Source organism: Numenius arquata, chromosome 2 (genome assembly GCF_964106895.1).
Source record: "Numenius arquata chromosome 2, bNumArq3.hap1.1, whole genome shotgun sequence".
Lineage (NCBI taxonomy): Eukaryota > Metazoa > Chordata > Aves > Charadriiformes > Scolopacidae > Numenius > Numenius arquata.
In genome coordinates, this window is record NC_133577.1 from 128,219,616 (window position 1) to 128,241,561 (window position 21,946).

A 21,946-nucleotide genomic window follows, 5' to 3' on the forward strand; every position below is an offset into this window, starting at 1 on the left:
AGTAAGTAGGAATGAAGAGCACAGGTAGCCAGAAATGAAGGGTTTGGTCATGTTTTGCTGCCATAAAACAGAAAGACAGATGAAGGAGTTTGTAAAGTGGGAGTAATGCCACTGAAGAAGGTGGAGTTACACTGGAGTAGAATTTCCTCCGGAGAGAAAACAATGTGTGAGCAGAGAAAATCTACTTAGTAGATGTGGCCACCACATTTCTATTTATTTGAAATACCCTTTTAAAGCTCTAAACACAATACCAGTAAGTGTTCCAGAGATTTTCTGCTGATTTACAGGGGTTTATTTGAATGCTTTGATGTGTGTTGCAGAGCCACAGGGCATCTCCTGGGAGACCCCGGTGGAGGGCGTAATGAAAGGGGAGTCTCTAATAGAGGCAGACTTTGGACAACAGCCGCAGGAGCAGAAAGAGCACCAAGTACATCTAAAACTAACCATTGAAGATTTTGTCCTGCACAAGATGCTGGGGAAGGGCAGTTTTGGGAAGGTAAGCATCAGGGCATGAGATGCCACTGCATAGCTCTGCATATTGCTTATTATGGCACTAAATAGCATGTGGTTTGAAGGCCACTTCAGAAAAAAACATCTTCAAGCCCTCAAAAAATCCTTGCTCTGGCATGGCTTAGTCTTGAACCCGGTCTTCTCCTTGCCTAAGATGAAGATTCTCCTTGCCCTTCCCTTTGCCCCATGAGTTTGCTGTCTCATGAGCATCCATGACGAGAGGAAAGCAGCAGATTGACAGGGCCTGGGCATCCACAGAGAGCTGCTGGTGGGAAGGATCTCTGTGCTGTCCCCCTTCATGCAGCTACTCCTGAGCAAGCTCAGAGGGAGGTGGAAGCATTAGCTGAAAAGTTGAGTGTGGATCACTCCCAGCTGGGAACGCTAACTGCTCTTTCCCAGCTCCGATCTGTGCTGGAGCATAAAGCAAATTTTGCAGCAGCCAAGAATTTGTGCTTTTGAAACAAGAACCACCTGTTTTCAGTGGATTCATTAATCTTGATGAATTGTGGATTGTTCCTCCTTCTTGCAGATGTCCCCTGGAAGGGGATTCATGTTACTCAGTGCCAGTGCAGAGCTGCATGAAGCAATTTCAGAGGAACTCACCATTGTGTTTTCACAGCCAAGAAGGAGAATGACTATCATTATGTATCACGTTGCTCAGATCCCAAACCTTTCCAAGGTGGAAACTGTGCCTTAAAGAAAGGGCTGCTTTTTTGCCTGCTAAGTGAGCTGGAGCAATTGCTGCAGCCAATTCTTAAACTGGTGAAATATTTGCTGTGTTGGCTTTCCAACACTTGAAAACACTTGGCATGTCTACGCTTTGCCTGGGAAGCAGAGCTGAGACATCTGAGTTAGAGCTAAGCCAAAATACCCCAAACTCCACAGCCCAGACTAACCTGGACTCAGGAGCATAGATATCGTAAAAACATTTACATTGGAAGGAATAAACCTCTGGAGGTCATCTAATCCAAGCTGCTGCTCAGAACAGGTCTAATCAGATAAAGGTGCTCAGGGGCTTGTATAGTCAAGCCTTCAATACCTCCATGGAAACAGATTCTATATCTTGCTTCAGCTCTCTGGGTTAACATGGACTCTCCAAGCTTGCAAACATCTGCATCTCTCTGCAGTGCACCATGTGGGTGTGGAGAAGATGGGCTATTTCATGCCCTTCTGCAACAAACTTCGCCCACAAGTTTCCTGTGTAGGTGTTGCTCCTGGTGCCCTTATTTGCTTGGAGTGAGATTCACTTCCCCATAGAGGGGAAAGGGTGTGCAGATCTCAGTGCCTGAGGTGTCTCTCCAGCTCTGTGTGGCCCAGGAAGCTTGAGGACCAGACCCATGAGGAAGCCCCGTCTGCATGAGGTCTAGTGTTACCTACCTGCACCTTGGAAGTCACAGCACAAGTCCCAAATATACTGGGTTCCCCAGTTTCCCCAGGAGAGCAGTGCCCTGCACAAAAACGGGGGCAAAAAGGGTGCCTGCAGCATCAGCACTGTTAGCATTTCTGGTCATTCACTGCAGAGACAGAGGGAGGCTCTGGGCTCTACGCTCTGTTTAGTGCTACAAAGTGAAATGCAGCGGTAGCCAAAAGGGTAAATAAAACTTTTGTCAGGGCTAAAACATGGCTGAGCTTACTCAGTAAATAGTGTCTGGTAGAGAACTTCAAAGGCCTCTTTGATGAATCTTACGTATTTATTTAGTCTATGGGAAACAGTGTCAACAGGCTGTTAACACAGATATCAGGACCGGCACTGCCTTCCAGCGGAGAATCCTTTGCTCTGTGGTCTCTAGAAAACCCTTCTCTGCTGCTCCGTGTCTCATTTTCCCTGCCCATAAAAACAGATAGAGGTCCTGCCTCCTCTGGGATGTGTTTTGCTCTTCTCAGAGAAGAAGTTCTGCAGAAGCACGGCGGACCCAGCCTGTCTGCTCAGGCCTCCTGCTAACTGGGAGGAAGGGGAGAAAGTCACATCTGATATAGATCAGTCTCACTACTGGTAGACATCAGTTTACACCTGCTGAGGATCTGGTGCAGGCCATTTGCATTTCACATGTTGACAAAGCAATATTCTATGCTTTGTTATTTAAAGTCATAAAACAGGAAATGTATCTCGTAAGCATTTGCATAAAGATGGTTTCTGTTGTCAAAAGTGTTTGGGTCTCTGACATGTCCTGTCCTTGCGGGCATGTAGCCCCTGGTCTTGTAATCACCAGGACCCTTCTAATCCTTCCCCGGGGTTCAGCTTCGTAAAAATCTTCCGGGTGTGGGGAACAAACTCAAAGTCTGCAAAGTCTTAATGGCAGAATTGGGCCTTAAACATGAGCTTTTTTAAGGTCTACTCTAGTGAATTCCCTAGAGCTCAGCTCCCACCCTCATGTGGCTGTGCGGCCACCTCGGGGAGGAGATCATTGCTCTTGCTGAGCAGCTGTTTCCACCCTAGGTCTTCCTTGCAGAGCTGAAGAGCACAGACCAGTATTTCGCTGTGAAAGCCCTGAAGAAGGATGTGGTGCTGATGGATGATGACGTCGAGTGTACAATGGTGGAGAAGAGAGTACTCTCCTTAGCTTGGGAGCACCCATTCCTGACTCATGTCTTCTGTACGTTCCAGACCAAGGTAAGACAAGCATCTGTCACCTTCCTCCATGGGGTAAGGGTACTTTGCTGAGATATGGATACTTGGTGAAGTGCTTAAATGTACTAGATGTTAGGGAATAGCTGGTGCTAAAGGATGGGATCTTCAGGTTAACCCCTTGGGAAGTGGCTCCAGAAATTTCATCTACCTTCCCCACATTAACCTGGGGGTTGCATTTGAGGATTATGGCATCCCAGACTGATTGAGGTGACTATGCAGAGATCCACTATTAAAATCTGCGTCCTGGCTGCGTCCTGATGCATCCTCATCCTGGGCTGAGGATGTACAAAAGCCCCGGTGCGGAAGTGCCCAGACTGGTGTTATCTGAACCTCTTGGACCATGAAGTGGTATGCTGCAGCAACTAGCCTGGATCAGAGCTAACTCAAGAAATTCTGCTTATGGAGAATAAACATGTTGTCATTCACTTTAGGAATCTTCTTCCCCTCAGTTACTGTTAAATTGCATCAGACTCTTCCTAATTCATGCAGGACCACTGATGGTGAAGGCTGCAGTTCAGAGGGGCAGCACAAAGCATCTTCACCTGAAATCCCACTTAGGACTACAAACCAAAATTGAAGTGACATTTAAGTAATGTATATATCTTCATGGCCCTACATGGCAACAAACCACCAACTGATTAGCTTTCCAGAGCCTTTTCTACAGCCACAACCAATCATGTTAACACTAAAGCACTCACAAGGCATGAAAAAAAATGATGGAAGGAATTTTGAGAGATTGTCTTGTCTGTCCAACCTACCCAAATCACTCCTGAGAGATGGTTGCTGTCCCAGAGCTCAAATTCAGAAGAACATTATTCTTTTAAGGTTGCTCATTCAGGGTTTTGTTAGGATGCTCCTAGTCCTTGCTCAGTCCCAGGATATAGTGATACAAAATACGGCTCGGTGTGGGATTAGGACCTGCTCAGCAAGAGGCTTGCTGCTTCTACAGGGTCAGGAGAAACAAATATAACCTCTGAGATACATACCAGCCACCCGTGGGATGCTGCACCTGTTTAAAAACAGATTAAATTTATAACAGGGAATGTCTGGGAACTGCCATAAGCGATGTGACACTAAGCACAGGCATTCACATTTAACCCTTTCAGGACTGTTGGTGAGGACAACATGTCCTGGGAATGGAACCTTGTCTGGAGAAGAAAGAAATTAATTCCCTTTTTTGAGGGGCTAGATTTCAAAGGAAAATATAAATGACCCAACTCCAACGGCAAAGCAAATCAAGACTTAATTAAAAAGGCAAAGCATTCACAACAGTCACAGCTCTACAAGGGAGCTTATACTCCGGGGAGAGCTGCTTGTGCTGCCTGTAACTCCAGGTGCCCAAGGGGACGTTGGCTGATGCCAGCGGCTGACTCTTCAGTGGCTACAGCAGAACTGACTTGTCTGTGGTCCAGCCCTGGTCCAGCCCTGGTCTGGAAGCTGGAGGTCAGGTTGGGGATGGATACAGCAGTGGCAGCCTGGAGCTCTGGTTTCAGGCAGTGCATGCATGCAAGTGTCTGCATCCCTCATGAGATCACAACGCGAAGATGACAGACCAAATGGAGTCATGCCAGGAGCCAGATGGGATTTACTGGCCATTTAGGGTGGGACTGTGTTCCCAGCTGTGGCTGAGGCAAGGAAAACCTGCAGGATGGGAAAGCAATGGGCACCTGAAAAAAAGCATGGGTGCCAGGCTCAAAAACCCAAATGATCTTTTCCTACATCGTCTTATGGGCAGAATCAGAGAATTGCCCTCTTGACGTACAGAAGGCATCTCCATCCCTCTCATCCCAAGTCAACACTGCCACTTTAAAGTTATTTGATCTCTCCATTTTGCCCTCAAGTGCACAGACGCAGAAGCTGGAACGGAGCTGCCCAGGCCAAAGCCGCTCTGGGCTGTGATTGATTTCTAGCTTATGGTTTTCTCCTCTGACCTTTGCAAGCCAAGCAGCAATCGCTCAACGCGTGAAAGTCATTCAGAGCAGGAGAGCTGTGACAAGCCACGGATAGTCTTTCATGGCTGAAAGGACAGCATGGTTCAGTTGTAATATCTTTTAGAGCAATTGTTTTAGAAGCCAGGGCACTGCTGTGTAGTCCTTCTCTGGACTTCAATATTGAAAACTTGAATTTTCAATTGAAAAATTGATTTTTATTTTTTTTTTAAGGCATCACTGGATACATAAGTAGTTTCAAACAGAAATGCATGTGTCAATGCCTTTCTGAATCTCTAATCCTTCGGCTTGCAAAGTTTCTGAGTTGCTTCAGGTACCGAATGCAACTGCAAAGGACAGTAAAAACAGGAATATTCCTACCCTGAAACAAGAACCTCAGTAGTTCCCATGTCTCCAGAGGGGGAAAAAAAAAAGTCATATAATCTGTTGACAGTTCTCTGAGCTCTGGGATGAGTTTCTTCTTGGCCTCAACCCAGGTAATCAGTGAATGCTGAAATACGTAAAGCTTGACAGCCTTTCAGACAGGTTTTTGTAGGCACCAGGCACCTAATGCTCCTTTTTATTCCTGTGGAGGCTCAATGATCAGTGCTTTCCAAACACAGAATACTTCTTATGTTTTGCTACGTGAGAATAAATTCAAACGCATGGTGGGTTTTTTTCCCCCAATCTGCTTTTAACTTGGCTGTTTTATTTTACGTCAGTAATTTTTGTATCCAGATATTCAGCAGAGGTAATTATATGGTGTGAATTTTAACAAGAAGCTCAGAGACCTACTCTGTTTTATTAGATTTAAAAGGACACTGTTATGTTAAAGAGGAGGAAAAACATGTTTATAATTCTGTGAAGTCCCAAAATTAGTAATGCCAAAACAGTGAAAAGCATTCCAGTGCTTATGTTTTATTCTTCTTTTTGCATTTCACTGATCTTCTCTGATAAAAATAGGCTTTCCCTTTTTGAAAGTCACTTTTGTTTCTAACCGCTTCTTTACTTTGTTGACCAAGTTTTTATTCGCACACTTTACATTTGCATACTTTACTTTTCAACTTAAGTCTTGAGGCACTTTGGCTTGTAGCACAAAATAGCAACACAGAAGACTATCTCAACCCAAAGGAGAAGTAATCTTTGCTGCAATTTAAAAGCAAATGTTACAGAAACATTTCATTTCTACTCCAGTAATGTATTATATCTTTTCAAAGTCCTGGTGGTGAGCCATTTTCACATGCTATGTTATTTTAATGTGCTTTATACTGACTTTAAAATCTCTTACATTGGCAGAAAGGAGAAAAGGATTGTAAATAAGGAGTGTGATCCTAATTTAAAAATTCTTGGGCTCTGAAGTGTTTTCCATATTTTCAGGAGATTTCTTGTTAAATTTTCTCCTTGGAGGAAATTGCAATTCCTGCAAAGTTTTCCAAGGGCAATTTCACTTTTCTTCTGTCTTTGTCTTGCCATTAGAGGGACAGGGCAGAATTATTTGACCTGAATCGCAGTGTGTGGGTTGGCGCATGTGAGTTTCACACCTGTCCAATGTTCAGCTCTGTTGCCTGGCTGTGCCAGTGACCCTCTGAGCAGCCCTGGATCAGGCCCACATGCCCTTTCCAGGCAATGCAGGGTCCTCTCTGACCAGAGCATGGCTGCAGGATGCTGATGCACTGCACGAGAAGTCATCCTGCAGGGAAGTGAGGTTATAAGCCTTGACTTCCAGCACCACTGAACCGCAACAAAATAGTGGACAGACTAAAGTAAAAGCACAGCAAAATTCTTCGTCACAAGATGAGGTGTCCTGTGAGGTCAGAGCAGATATCTTTGTAGCCAGCATCCTGTTTTTGTCATTGACCAGGAAGGAAGTCTAAGGAAGAGAGTTCAGGGCACTGCGGTCATTTTTCCCTTGTACAAGCCATCCCATACCTTGGTGTTCAGCTATTTGGGAGACACGATCTTGAATTATAGAATCATAGAATGGTTAGAGTTGGAAGGGACCTCAAAGATCATCTAGTTCCAACCCACCCACCATGAGCAGGGACACCTTCCACTAGACCAGGTTGCTCAAAACCCCATCCAACCTGGCCTATTTTTGGGGGGAAAAGTCAGCTTGAAAATATCAGATTCAAAGCCAGTTGGCAAAAAAAAAAACTTGAGCCATCTGATGGGAAAGCTGGGGGAGAATTGGGAAGTTTAGGGAGACTTTGAGGATTTTGTCTCTTGCAACCCACAGGCTGGAAAACTGGCAAGGTCTCATTCAGTCCTGGACCAAATTTCGACATGATTCACTAGAAACAGCAGCGTCTCAGCAGAGCTTTGGGATTGCAGCAAGGTTCTGCCAGAGAAGGTGTGAACAGCTGTAATTATAACATCAGAAATATGAAGTCTTTACAAGACACTTCTAGGTGGTGTCAGTCCATGTGGTGTGAACAGGTGGAGTGTATTGGCAAGGAAAAGAGGGGCCCAGCTCACAAGCATGGGGTTTTTTTAAGTGATAGATGATCGACATGTTAAATACACATATTCTAATTGCCTTCGTGTTGTCCAGCTCTGAGGAAAATTGGACCAAAATACATTCAGCTTTGCCTGAGATTTTTAAAAGTCTGCAATGTATCTGCTCAGCTCTTTGTCCTGAAAAAAGCTGACTTTTTCAAACATTACTTTTTTCCCCCCTATTTTTCAGCTGAAGAAATATTTAAGTTTCAAAGATTTGACTACTTTCTGTTTAGGTTTTGGTCTGGTGATTTTTTTAATCTCCAAATTTTCATGGAAGTTTTCATCCAGCCTTGAGAAAATGAATCTCTGTCTGAGATCCCACCCACTGATAGGGAAATCCACTTTCTCTTGCACAACAGGACTGACAGTAACTCAGTTTGCCTCTCTGACTGATGTACTCTGTCTGCTGTGAGCAGTGAAGAAGGGTCCTGGGATTCCAGAACTCAAATGAAAGGAGCTATTGCCAGCCATGTCTGCCTCTTTATGTATACACATATATATACGTGTATAATTCTTTCACAGAAAGAGTGGTTGGGCATTGGAATAGGCTGCCCAGGGAGGTGGTTGAGTCACCATCCCTGGATGTGTTTAAGAGACGTTTAGATGTGGTGTTGGGGGATATGGTATAGGGGAGAACTTTGTAGTGTAGGGTAGGTGGTTGGACTTGATGATCCCAAGGGTCTCTTCCAACCCAGACGATTCTATGATTCTATGTTTCTATGAAATATATTCATAGGCTTTGTACCAAGTAGATGGGCACACAAAGCTACGCATCCCAAATGAGCAGTGTAACATTCAGTCAAAAATGCTGACAGTGCAAAGATTAGAACAAAAAAAAATAAATCATGAGATCGGGGACCAGACTGAATTATTTGACAGCTGTAAGAAATGCTGCCATCTCCAGAAGATAGACCAGAGAACTAAATTGAACCTGGGATTGCTTTAATCTGCAACAAATTGGCTTTGCTCGTCCCCAGATGGTGCAAATAGCAATGTTAATACCTCCTATGGTCACCTACTATCAAGGAGTGACCCTGTGTTAGCTGTTCCTCATGGCAGTGGAAACGGGGAGGGGAGAATGTGTTGCTTTCTTTCCCACTGGGTGGGATGCTCTGATGGGACTGCAACACTCAGCGGGTGATGTAGTGGAGAAGGGCTGAGGCCTTTGGCTCCCATCTATCCCTTGAAAGATGATGATGAGCATGGATGAGCACCCCGACTGGGCTGGGCTCCGCTGCATGAAAATGTGAGGCAAGAATCGGCTGCAGGAATTGCACGGTGTCAAACCTTTCTCTTGGCAAGGGCCAACCTAATTCAGTGAGGACACAGTGGGGTTAGGTCCATATCCGTTGAGGAGCCTTTTGCTCGAGTAACTGCTCTAAACAAGGGTAAAGCCACGCTATCCTGCAGCATTAATTGTTCTGGTACTCATCCTCCTGGTAGGCCTGGGAAGAATTTTTTCTCTGCTGTAAATGGTGTTAAATTGTGTATTTGTATGTATGCAAGTGCTTTCAAATGTAAAGAAAACAAAACCTGAAAAACTCTGCAGAAAAGTGTTCTGGAGGGCTTCCAGCTGGTTTGAGGTTTTTAAGAGCCTGTTATAATATGTATCTTCAAAAGATCAATTTAAATGCTGCCTGCTTTATACTCATTGTTTATAAAGTTGAAAGCATCTCTGATAGTGACTATTCATTCTCACAGCGGTTGCCCGCAGAACAGAAGCAGGTTGGTTTAACTCCATCCCTGCCACGTCCTGGAGAGGCAGAGAGAACAGGTGGCTCCACAGAGAGGAGCTCAGCTCAGCACAGGCACGGAGGGACTGGTGGGACAAGAAATGGAGTTCTCGCAGTAATAAAGTCTTTCGCCACCTGGCAGGATTGAGTCAACTGGGGAACTGTGTTGTTTTGTGTGTGTCTAGCTGTGTGTTGTACAACTGCATAGTTCTGCCTCCCGTAGAAGCATCATTTTGTCCTCCTGCAGACAGATTTGTTGTGTTCCCTCTGTTACAACGGAGAAGGCCCCTGGAAGATGATCTAGAACTAGGGAATGGCTGACAAACAGATGTCCTCAAGACAACTAGTGCAAACTATCTTGGGGCAGTGTCCATCACGGAATGCAGGAAATGCCTTTATGGTCCTTGAGCTCTGTGGTTGTAAAAGGTGTCCCCAAACTCTGCCATAAGACCAGAGCACTGGAACAGGCTTCCCAGAGAGGTTGTGGAATCTCCTTCTCTGGGGATATTAGAAATCCACCTGGATGCATTCCTATCCAACCTGCTATAGGTGAACCTGCTTTGACAGGGGGAGTTGGACTAGATGATCTCCAAAGGTCTCTTCCAACCCCTGGTGTTCTGAAGTTCTGTGTGATTCTGTTCTCTTGTGTGAGTCTGGAACGATGACCAGAAGTTTGACTTGAGCATTTGCTACCCAAGGATGCTCTCACGGTGAAGGTGATGTGCTCTTCCCAAGCCTCCTTCAGAGATGTGTAAGTCTCAGCACTCAGGAACAACGTTCCTGTTTGTTTGCTTAGCATCCCTGAGCTAGGACCATCGCAGGGGATAAGGATAAAGTCTTGTCATCCCAGCTGCCACATCTTGAGAAATACCCACTTAATGCACTCGCCTGCTCCAGGTGCTGGCAGACTTCAGGGCCTGGCAGTAGCAGACAGGAGCCACCAGATAACTCTCCAAGGACAAGAGGAAATGTAGGCTGGAGCCTATCTGCAAACCTGTCCTCTGTGCCGTTCTGACCCTTTAACCTCGAGCACACTGTTGAATTTTCGGTGGTTTCAAGCATGGATTTTTGCCACTTCCCATTTTTAATGTGTTCTTTTGGTCTGTAATCTCAGGCTTAAGGAAGCTGTCTCCAATAATTTGTTGCAGCTTGCACTGCTTGATTATGTCTTGCTACTCGTAATGATGTTCTTAGGGCTGATCTCAAGCAATTTTTCTCAGTGGGCCATTCCAGACAACTGACCTTTGTAAGAAGCAAGGGGAACTTTGAAGTCTTAGAGCAGAAAAGTCAGAGTGATGCCATTTTTCTTTTCAATAGTGTTTATGTACCACTCTATAGAACCTGGTAGACCATGATCTTACATATTAATCATGCTTAAGTCAAGTTTGTAGCCTTGAGCTTCATAGCTTTAGACAGTTGAGCAACAGAGTTCATATAATGATCTTTGGATGCCAGTCAGTCTGAGAAGTTTTCCACCCTTTCTTTCCTCAAGACCAGGCTGGATGGGGCTTTGAGCAACCTGGTCTAGTGGGAGGTGTCCCTGGCCATGGCAGGAGAGTTGGAACTCTATGCCTTTTAAGGTCCCTTCCAACCCAAGCCATTCTATGATTCTATATGACAGAAGGATGCTGCCAAAGCCCCCAGTTTCAAGTTAGACTCCCCAGATCAATTAAATAGATGCATCAGATGGTTGCTCAAACCCAAGAGCAAGCAGAGCATGACTGCTTGTTCTGCTGAATAAACATGGACTTCCAAGTTACGCTTAAAGATATGCGATAAGGTGTAGCCAAACTCAGTGGACTTTCCAGGGAAATGCAGGGGTTTTCTCCTTCCCAATCCACTGAAGCTGAATCTGGCCCATTTGAAGACCCATGAGGTTTCTTCTGTCCCAGTGTGATACATGTGGCTACTGGTCTGTTGTTGGCTAAACCTCATCACTTCCCTGTGTACCTTTACAAAGAGCGTCTGTTCAAGTGTTTTCCTGAATGGGCTCCTGAGCTCACATTGCTTCCAAGATTTATGCATTTCTGTACTAAATTGCCCATCTCCATTTGGCCTTCTTACTTGCTTAAACTGAATTATGTGCACAGACCCCTACAGATGCAAGACCTTCAAACTGAAAACCTGCACCCATTTGGTTTATTGACAAAAATTTGTATTCGTTCCCCGGAAGGCCAGATCTGGCCCTGTGCTTGTCAAATGACAGGTGGGGTTTCCAGCCAGACATCCATTTAAATTAAACTGTAATTAAAAGGATCTGGCTAAAGAAATTGCACAAATTAGAGCAGACAGCTGTTATTCGAAAGGAAAAAAAACTTGTTTTTTTTAAATAGCCAGCTCTTGGCTTGCTGCCAGAGATGCTAACATTAGATCTTATGGCTAAAAATCCTCCTTTAACTGTTAAAAATATAAGTGAAAATATTCTATTTCCCCCCTAAAAAAAAAAAAAAAATCAGCAATAAGCAACAAAGGGAAGATATTAATAAATTTTAATGTAGCATTGAGATGAGTAACTTCAGATGTGTATGGAACAGAGAGGCTTTTGAGGAGAAAAAAAATACTACTTCCATTTTATTTTATCCATGCATTTATGCACAAAAGCTGAGATTCCTGAAACAGAATTTTAAACTGGGAGCATAACTTATTGCCCAGATACTCTTCTTCCAGAAAAAGGCACTCCTGCTTTATAGGTGCAATTCAGCGTGGAAGGGATTGGTCTGAATCAGCCTCTGGCTTCTGTGGGGCCCTGATGGTGAAGTGATGGCTCGTGAAGCAGCAAGGGTACATCAAGGATTGGAAAGGAAACCTTGGTGATTGGTTCTGCTCTTTATTCAGTACAGAGATTCCCCCCATCCTTCCTCGGTACCAGGAGCAGAGTTTTCCACTGCCCTGGACAAATGACTGATGGTTGCATGCAAGTGGGGACAAGGATTGGATCTTTTTTCCAGGCTTCTCTGACATGCAAGCACTCAGTGAGCATCCAGAAATATGATTAATTCATGAATCTTCCCACTAGCAAGTTACATCTTGCCTTGTTTAATAGAGCAGCTTTCAGGCTTAAAATGAAGCATGTGCTTAAAAGAGATTGCTGCATCTGGCCACTGTCTCTGGTAATTTGAAGAGGTCAGACCCATGTGCCTCCACCAAAGATGTGCAGGAATGCAGGTAACACCAGCTTGAGATTACTCCACTCAATGGATAATGCACTGGGCTGGGAACCAGAGGAGACCTGAGATTTACTTCTGCCTCTTCCGCTAGTCCCCCAGGAAGCTTGTCCATCTGTCGTTCTGTTATACAGGTGCTGTAGAGTTACTCATCCCCTTCTAGTGAGCCTTGAGGTCTGCTGGTAAAAATCAATGGCACCAGCTGGTTATTAAGTGGATTTGCAATGTTTGCTACTGCTGTTTATACAAATCAGAGCCGAGAGGGTGCGTAAGGGCTTACAGAACAAAGAGGAGAAATGAGGAATCTGAAAAAGAAACTGCTTTCTTTCCAAAAGTCTCGCTGTAATCTTTTCCTTCCTCATTTCGAGTGCTTTCTGGGTGGGTTTGGTTTGGGGTTTTTTTTCACTTTTGTCTCGCCCTTCCCCAACCCTAATTGTCATCTTGTCTCATTCTCTACAGGAAAACCTGTTTTTTGTGATGGAATACCTCAATGGAGGAGACCTCATGTTCCATATCCAGAGCTGTCATAAGTTCGACCTTCCCAGAGCAACGTAAGGTGTTATTATTACCTTTTGGCTTGCAGGTTGCACACATGGTTGAAGCAAAAGCATCAGCTGCAGACATCAGGGGTCCTAATTTTATTCCCAGCTCTGCTACTGTCCTGTAGAGGAAACCTTGGCCAAACCATTTGACTTCTCTGCAGCTTACCCAGCTGCAAAATGGGGACAGTGCTTGTGCTGGAAGCAGAATCACTCTCTGTCCCAGCTCTCTCTGAACTGAACAAAACAGGCAGGTCATCGCTCCGACTCAACGGTAGACTTGGAGCAAGGCACTTCCTCTCTCTGTCCTATTTCCCCTCCTACAGAAGGCTTTTTAGAGCCCATCCACACGTCTGATTTCAGTCAGACGTGACCGTGCTTTGCATTCTTGGTCAACTAGAGAAGCTATTTCTGGCTGGAAGTGTTACAGATGCTGCTACACCCTGGTCAGCATTGCATCTGCCTGCAGGCTTTTCTTTTAGCCTGCAAATGGGGGACCTCCTTCTAGGCTGTGACCTGGCTCCTGTATTTTGCACTAACCTCAGCACAGTCCCATAAACATTTGTTCAGAGCCGAGAGTTGAGCCAGATAGAAGCTGTCCCTTAGGTTGCCCTGTTTGCTGGATCAGTCCCTTTCCCAGGACTGCAGACCCTCAAACAAAGAGGGGCTCCAGAAGGACCATTCAATCCACCTCAGATCCAAGAGCCCCAAAGGTGCCTAAGACCTTAATTACCTGGCCCATGGATGACAGTCATTTTAAAGCAACCTTCTATGAATTACAGCAGCCCTGGGGTTGCTCTTTGTTGTACTCATTGAGTTCTTGCTCAGCCCATAATTGGAGGTCCCAATAATTTGGGAAATTTAAGTGACCTGGTCTAGTGGGAGGTGTCCCTGCCCATGGCAGGGGGTTGGAACTAGATGATCTTTAAGGTCCCATCCAACCCAAACCATTCTATATTTCTATGATTCTAATAATGGTATTGTGGACCCAACCTCCACCCCAGATTTACCACCATCAAAGAAATCCCACAGATGCATTTTCAGCCCTCTGTGGAACAAAATATCTTGTTCTTTACAACACTGGGTGGCCTGTAACCAAGCTGCAGGACCTGCTTGAGCTGAGGTTCCTCATCAAGTGATCAGAGGTGGAGCTGGTTTTTGTTAGAAGTAATGGGATTTTCCCTTTTCCCCTTTAAGGTTCAAGGGTGTGGGGGGAAAGAGATAAAACCTATCAAAAGTGAAAAAGGTAAAGTTAAACAAAAAATTAATACACGAACAGAGAATTAAAAATTTATTTAGCTTTGATTAAAGTAAATAGAAGAATTAGAAGAAATGAAAGGTGCTTTTAATCCTTTTGCAAGCAAAAGGTATTTTAAAAGTCAATATTGAAACCACTATAGGAATTAATTTCTATTTAATAATTAAAAGAAACCCCAAACTCTCATTTAAATCAGTGTTTAATTTGATGATTTTTTCAAAAGCATTTGAATGTTCAGAATTAAGGGCCAAGGCCTTGAAGACTGAAGGAACAGAGCTGTACGATACTTATATTCCCTTCTGGGAGAGCACTTTCATTGTGTGATGGTGCTTCAGCCTTATGCTGCCTCTTTGCAGCAGGATGTGGTGTTGTCCCTTAGGCAGAGCTGTGTTGAGAACAAAGATCTCAAACTCTAAAAGACTCCAGAGAAAGGCCACCGAGCTGCTAGCTAGTTCACATCTTGTGTAACAGTTCAAAAGAAAGTCATAAATCTGAGCAGTGAAGAGGTCTGTTTGACAAGCCCAGGAGACTGGCTTTGGTCCCCAAACCCAGATGCCCACCTGCCTGTCTCATTGCTGGGACCACTCTACCGTTTGTGCAGCAGCTACGGAACATGGCAAATTATAGCTGCTCTTTTGCAGTAATTTGCAGTCTGGTGCGTCACTGTAAATCATTGATTTACTTTAAATATCTAAATAAGGGATAGATACCACCCAGTCTGCCTTCTTTGTGACAGGGACCATATCTTGAGGCAGGTAGGCAGTAGGAGCTGGGTGGTGGTTTTTTGCTCCACAGCTGATCTGGAGATATCCTTAGGCACTGATGGACATGTCCTCAGAGTCAGTTGTGTATAAAAAATGGCAGCCAGCCATGCGGTGTGGCTTCTAAATCCCTGAAGATGAGTAGGCTTCAAATCCCTACCGTTTCACAAAGTGGTTTCAGTGGGAACTGGGCTGCTGGCCATGTGGCATACTTTTGGGAATCTCCCTTTATGCATCGCTTACCTGTAAAACCCAATTACCCCAAGCCTTCTGGAGACACTCCAAGCCTTCTGGGAGCTTAATGAAATTTTGGCTCCTGTGGAGACAGTTTCCATCGTTTTGGTCTAGTTGAAGGCGCCTGTTGGGAGGCACCCATTCTAACTTGTGCCTTCTATCACTCAGGTTTTATGCTGCTGAAATCATATGCGGACTCCAGTTCCTCCATTCCAAGGGCATAATATACAGGTAATTTTACTCATTCCTGCTTTCCCTGCAAGCCCTAATGGTAACTGAGAGACTGGTCCTTGGATGTACTTACTGGTATTGCATTTCTATGCAGATTTCCTTTTTAAAGTCTGGCTGTTTTATTTTGAAGAGATAGTGTAGAAAAGGCAATTTTGAGACGTTTTTGAGAATCCAGTCCTATTTCGGTTAACATTAAAACAAGCCCTATGATTCATTTACACCGAGTCATTTCTATAGCACCCAGCATAGGCACCCAGTTTAAGCTTACTATGTATGAAGGTATATAAGGTAAAGCTAGCCATGAAAAATTTGGTATATCTGCTGTGCTGGTTACCCTGGGACAGTGGTGACAAGCTCAGCTCAAATAACAACAGCAGGGAGACAGTGATGTACCTTAATTTTTAGGTTATTAAGAGGTTTGCTGTGCACAGTTCCGAGGGGAGATGGGATTCATCGAAGGGTGGGTGTCAAGAGGATGAGGCCAACCTCTTTTCAGTGGTGCCCAGTGACAGGACAAGGGGCAAGAGCAACAAACTGGAACACAGGAAACTCTGTCTGAACCCAAGTAAAAGCTTCTTTACACTGAGGGTGCCAAAGCCCTGGAGCAGGCTTCCAAGAGAGGTTGTGGAGTTTCCTTCTCTGGAGATATTCAAAACCCATCTGGATGTGTTGCTGTCCAATATGCTCTGGGTGACCCTGTTTTGGGTGATCTCCAGAGGTCCCTTCCAACCCCTAACATCCTGTGATTCTGTGATTCATCTCACCTACCATCATGAGTCTGAGCTAGCCACCCAAGATCTTGTAGCAAGTAGACAGGCATGAGCTTTTTTATGTTGATCAAGCCTGTGTGTATGAGTGTGTATGAAAAGTGCCAATTTCTACAGTGGGCTCCACAGGGAGCTGATGGGGACTAGGTGGGACACTGCAGGCAGCTGCACTCAGACAGAAGAGTCCTGTCCCAAAGTTACTGGTATGAATTTAGTCCACAATGCATCCATCTATCAAATCCCAGGGAGGAGAAGTCCTCTACTACAAAATTCCCCATTTCAACTTCTGCTTGCCTTCTCTAGGACCTTCAAAGTTATGCACGGATGCTTTGATCTAATGCACAAGTGATGTGCTTCAGACCTATATGAAAGGACAGAGACAAGCTGGGAGCAAGAAGGGCTGCAGAAATCAGGCCACAGTCCGCTTTCCCATGGCTGAAAGGAGGAACTGAATTTCTGGGGAACTTTAGTCCAGCTCCTCTTCATGGCAAAAGTTAGTTACTACATTGCAGCCTTCTGTAAAAGCAGGAAGCAAATAGCTTGTCACAAACAAATGAGAAAGCTCACTAAAGCAGCAATGTTTGCTGAAACCAAAATGAGCTGATTTCAATGTTTGTCATGTAGTGTGAACATTAGAACAAATGCTAAAAGTGAACGGCTTGTTTACAATCCACTCTCCCATTAAAACTCAAGCCTTGGTTCATATAAACTCGCCTTATTATTCATTATTAGTACTCATGTGGGAGCCGTTTATAGTCTTTATTGACCAATGATGGTGTTTGCGTAAACATGAGATCAATATCAACGGCATTAAGTTAAGATGATCTCTGGGCTCTCAGCAAGTTTCTGGCTCTAATTATTGTTCTGGATGACTGAAAGGAAACATTTTCTGAAGTGCCCAAACCACTTAGCCATGTCTGTCATTTTTACTAAGACTTCTCCGAAAGTTGATTGAAAATATCTTCAGGACATTATGAGTTTGTGGCAGGAATGTTAATGCTGATATTTTGTGTATAATTCATATTTTTATTTGGAATTGCTATACCATTGGTTTGTCAGGGTTTGGGACCTGTTTCCTTATGAAAGGAGAGAGGCGTTTAGAGTCTGGAGCCTTGGGAAACATAGGCAAGTGGGATAGCTAGACACTGGGTAGCATGGTGATAGGAAGAAATAGCTCATTCCCAGGAATCAGTGCGGCATTGCTTTGGGTATCAAGCTTTGAGAGAGCAGATTTAACCAGTCCTACTCCTTTTTCCTTTTTTCATTGAAGACAATGACAATGAGGTCAGTTGAGAACGCACAGCCGTCAGTATCTCAGACAGAGCTAACTAAGCACTTAGGGAAATGAATAGGAATCATTTTTGAAACTACATCACTTGCGATGTCGTAAGAATAATGAATCCAGCTGTTCTGTCTCATGCAGCCACGTTTGGAAATGTTGGCTTAAATTTTAATGAATGAGCCGAGGTGTTTTTGGCAGAAGCTCCAATTGCTGGAGCCAATGAGTTTGAGACTCATCAAAATAATGAAAGTGAACTGTAGGTGATGGGTTTTTTGTTTTGCTTCGATCTACCAGATGAATAAAAGCAGTGCTGGCAGCCAGAGATTGATCTCAATGGTGTAACTAAAATAAGTCATTCCAGCTGGAAATTGTGACAACATGAGTGTCTGCCACTTGGAAGGCAAATGTCTCAGTTGTCTCTACATTTCTTTTTGATTGATGACTCCCACTTTTTCTTGGGCCATATTCTAGCAGCAACGAACCATTGCCCCATGACCACAATTTAGTGTGGAGACACTATGAGGTCTCCCACCCTGATTGGGACCTGGCCAAAGCAAGACAAGGAGCTTTGCACAGACGGAGGCTGAACAGTCATCTTCCCTGCAATTGCAGACGATCATCTCATCATGCATTAGAAATTACCTTCTTGTAGGGAGTCAAAACCATTTCTGAAAAAAACACGTTGTAAAACAGTTCTCAGCAGGAGGGTAGCTCTGTAACAGCCTCATGGTTACACTTTTGCCTGAGATGTGGAAAATGTGTATAGGCTGTGAAGCAGCAGAGGCTGGAAAAGACCAGTTGTATCCTCAGCTGTGGCTACAAGCAAATGTTGAGTCTGGGTGCTTTGGGAGCCTTAAAAAGGAGCAGTGATTGATAGCACAGGATAGGCAGTGCAGGAATGTGGCTGCTCTGAAACCACGTAACCCAAATTCTACCTGCAACCCAGGTGAAATGCAACATCACTGATACAAACATCTCCCTGAGTCATTATTTCAATGAAAAGCAAAACTTTTAGATAAGATATAAAGACAGAAGTCATGCCAGCCTTCCTTTCTTTCTTTCTGCCTTTCTCTTTCTCTCCTTTCAGAGGTTGTTCCCAGGTGACGACCCCTTTGTTCTCTGTCAATGGCCATGATTTATCAGCTCACTTGCTTTTATTTCCTTCTCTGTGCATTTCTTTTTTTTTTCTTTTCCTTTTCTCTCTGGGCCTTTTGCTTCCCACAGTAGGTCAGAGCCTGAAACCTCTGACAACAGCTTGGTCTTTGTAAATCCCTGGGGCTCAGACAGTGCAGCCCAAGAGTGAAAGGTGGTGGGTGTTCTGCTGATGTGTCGCGTTATTCTGACCCTCTGCAAGCCATGCAGGGTTTGTGGGTCCTTACCTCTTTCAACATTTGTAGAGCCTGCATTGGGAGGCAGATCTGGCAGCAGCTTCAGAGAGAATACTGAGATTCCCAGGGAAGGAGAAAGTGAGCATTTGCTGGTCCCTTCTTGCTCGCCTTCTCCAAGCTGTGTTGGGACAGAAGCACCAGCTGGTACAAAGCCCTTTTTTAGCTTCACTATTCTGCATCCTCAAAGGAGGTAGCTTTTAGAAGATTGGGTAGCCGTGGGTAAAGTCTTCTCCAGCAAATGAATCAGTGCTGGGACAGAAGGAATGAAGAAGAGAGATACTAAAGTCTAAGAGAGCAGCTCCTCGTTAGGCCCGTAGCCTTTCTTTGTAGGCACTGCATAGGTGCAGATAGCAAGTTTATAAGTGTGACCTGCTAAAATAATTTGTGTGTCTCTGTAACACTTAAAGGAGGGGTTTCCTTCTCTTCCTCCACAGAGACTTGAAGCTAGACAATGTTCTCTTGGACAATGAGGGGCACATCAAAATTGCTGACTTTGGGATGTGCAAGGAGAACATGTTTGGAGATGCGAAGACAAGCACTTTCTGTGGGACTCCTGACTATATTGCTCCTGAGGTAGGTGTGGGGTCCAGGGAGATCAACAAGCTGCTGTGGGACATAGAACATGTCTTAAGACCTGACTGTTAGTCAGTGGTGGAGGGTGCAAAGAGTAATAACCGGCTTTGAGAAATTCCAGGCTAGAAACTGGATTTCAGTATGACTCAGAGTCTGTGTTGCTGTCTGGCATTGCGTATTTTTGTGGCTTATTTATTTTTTGTGCAAATGGGCCTGGGAAGCAAGTGGTGCTTGGCTTAACCAAGAAACAGAATGCTTAGTGGAAATCCCATTTGGGCCATGGCAGAAGAAGCTCCAAGAGGTAGGTCCTCCAATTCAGGGACAGAAACAGCAAGGGGGAATAGGGAGTATGTTCCCTAGCTAGCTAACAGTAGGCTTCCAGGGCTGTACAGGCTCCTTGATAGCTGGTAGGGAGCTGTGGCCACTTCTGAGGGATGATGTTCATCACAACCTAAGAGACAAACCAGAGAAAGATAAGACAAAATGCCCACCTGGAGCTGATTCTTCCTCCTCATTGATAAATCACCTTTTAGATAGAGAAGAGAGGCTGGGTCCACAATAAAGCAGAGATTGGGGTTCACCTTCCCTCTGGGGTATGCTCTGATGCTTGAATAGGGATGGCACCCAAAAGTTTCGACTTCTCTCTTACTCAGACAGATTCCTAGCTGGCTGCAAACACAGCCTGCATCACGAGCATCCTCCCAGAGCTGTATAAGGCACTATATGCTCTGAAAAGGCTCTGCCATCAGAGGCATAACCTGAAAACTGAGCACAGGCTTGAAGGTCTGTCTAGACCTAAAAAACTACCAATAGGTGCCTGTAAAAGGGATGGAGATGCTGGGAGACATAAACATGAGAATGGTCATACATCCCGATTTTTCTCCTCTAAATGCTAGCAGTTGGAGGAGAGATGTTGCTGTCTGGAGGACAACTGGGACCCAACCTGCTGAATCTGGGCTCTGATTCTCTGCTTTGGCTGTGCACAGTGCCAGAGCACCTCATGTCACTGCATGAATCCATCCCTGGAGGACATGCCTCCACAAGTTGCCTCCTGGTGAAGGGGGCTCTAAAACTAGAGATGATGGAGTTGTATAGGGGGAGGCTGTGCTTGAGCTAACAAGGTCAAGGCAGAGCTTGTACCTTGTTTTAAGGTCCCGCTCTGTCCCCTTGACTAAGAAAGGCTGGGCCTTGCATGGAGAGTCTCCAAGCTCCATGAAAAAACATACCAACAGTTCCTCTTCTCCTTCTGCAGTTGGTATCTACTGATACCTGATGGAGAAAAGCTGACCCTGGCCTCCATGTGCCCATGCAATAAAACTGGGTGGTCACAGACACCAGACTCCAGCTTGCCCATAACAAGATCCTTTGCCCTTCCCCGTATTTCTTTCCATTTTTCCCAGACACAAACTTGCGGTTTTTTTGGGTTTGTTTTGGTTTTTTTTTTTCCCCTAGTAAATTTAGATACTTTGGACTAGATCCCTCCAGAAAAGAGAAGGCTCCTTTAACCTGGTGACTTCACACAATGATAGATCTTACTGTGGAGAGGCTTTGACTAATTAGGTGGCAAATTGGGGCCAAAGAAAACATTTTTCAGCTCAGAGAAGAACCTACAAGTCAACCATGCATCATGTCCGACATCACTCTGAAATCCATTTATTTGGCTTTCAAGATCCCATTTCCTCATTTTAGTGTTTTCATGATGGATATTGGTAGTTTCCAAATAGCTTTTAAAGCTTTTGGGTTTTACCCCTCCACTGTAATTCATTGATCTTTTACTGTGCACCAAGGGTTCGATTCTGGTCTCAGTTACACCACTGCTGACAGAAGGGCTGGTCTCTTCAAATCAGTTGGATTTGTATTGCATAAGAGCAGGTGTAAGTGTGCTCTGCAATCAACTGTAATTGTCTTTTATTCCACTTCAATATGCTTTTATTTTAACCAAAAAGCTATTTTCTGATCCTGAAAAAAAACCCAAAATGAGAGCCAAGTGATAATCCATTAATTGTGATTTTACTTCATAGAAAAGAGAAAGACTAAAATAGCTCAGAGTTTTATTTCTGCACCATCATTTATTGTAGAGATTCAATGAGTGCATATAAAACATTTTACCTCTAAATTGAAAGCACTGCTAGAGTTTATGGATCATCTCTCCCGCCAGAGGCAGGAGCACTGGACTTTTTGTCAGTATTTCAAGGCAGCTGCTAGCACTGTAATTTGTTACAGACCCAGCACCTTGGCTACAGCTGTGCAAATAAGGGGGCTTGGGATCAGTAGAGTAGCAATTTTTTAATTTCAGAAAATATTTGACAAAAAAAAAGACTTAGCCTGAAATGAAATTTCTGAGTTTATTTACTTTTTTTCCAGAGAATTGTAAAGCTAATACATCTTTTCTTTAGCTGCCATGAAACATTTAATTTCAGTTTCCAGACATTTTATACTTTAAAAGGTAA

At 44.3% G+C, this 21,946-nt stretch overlaps 1 protein-coding gene across 2 annotated transcripts in view; it reads left to right on the forward strand.

Moving 5' to 3' along the window:
* PRKCQ (protein kinase C theta) overlaps nucleotides 1–21,946 on the forward strand; it is a 45,063-nt gene that overhangs the window by 16,661 nt on the left and 6,456 nt on the right. For both annotated transcript variants that reach the window (XM_074144546.1, XM_074144547.1), the window contains exons 10-14: nucleotides 321–496; nucleotides 2,948–3,121; nucleotides 12,923–13,014; nucleotides 15,424–15,486; nucleotides 19,358–19,496. In XM_074144546.1, coding sequence (XP_074000647.1) covers nucleotides 321–496; nucleotides 2,948–3,121; nucleotides 12,923–13,014; nucleotides 15,424–15,486; nucleotides 19,358–19,496 — 644 coding nt within the window. The remainder of the gene's footprint in view (nucleotides 1–320; nucleotides 497–2,947; nucleotides 3,122–12,922; nucleotides 13,015–15,423; nucleotides 15,487–19,357; nucleotides 19,497–21,946) is intronic.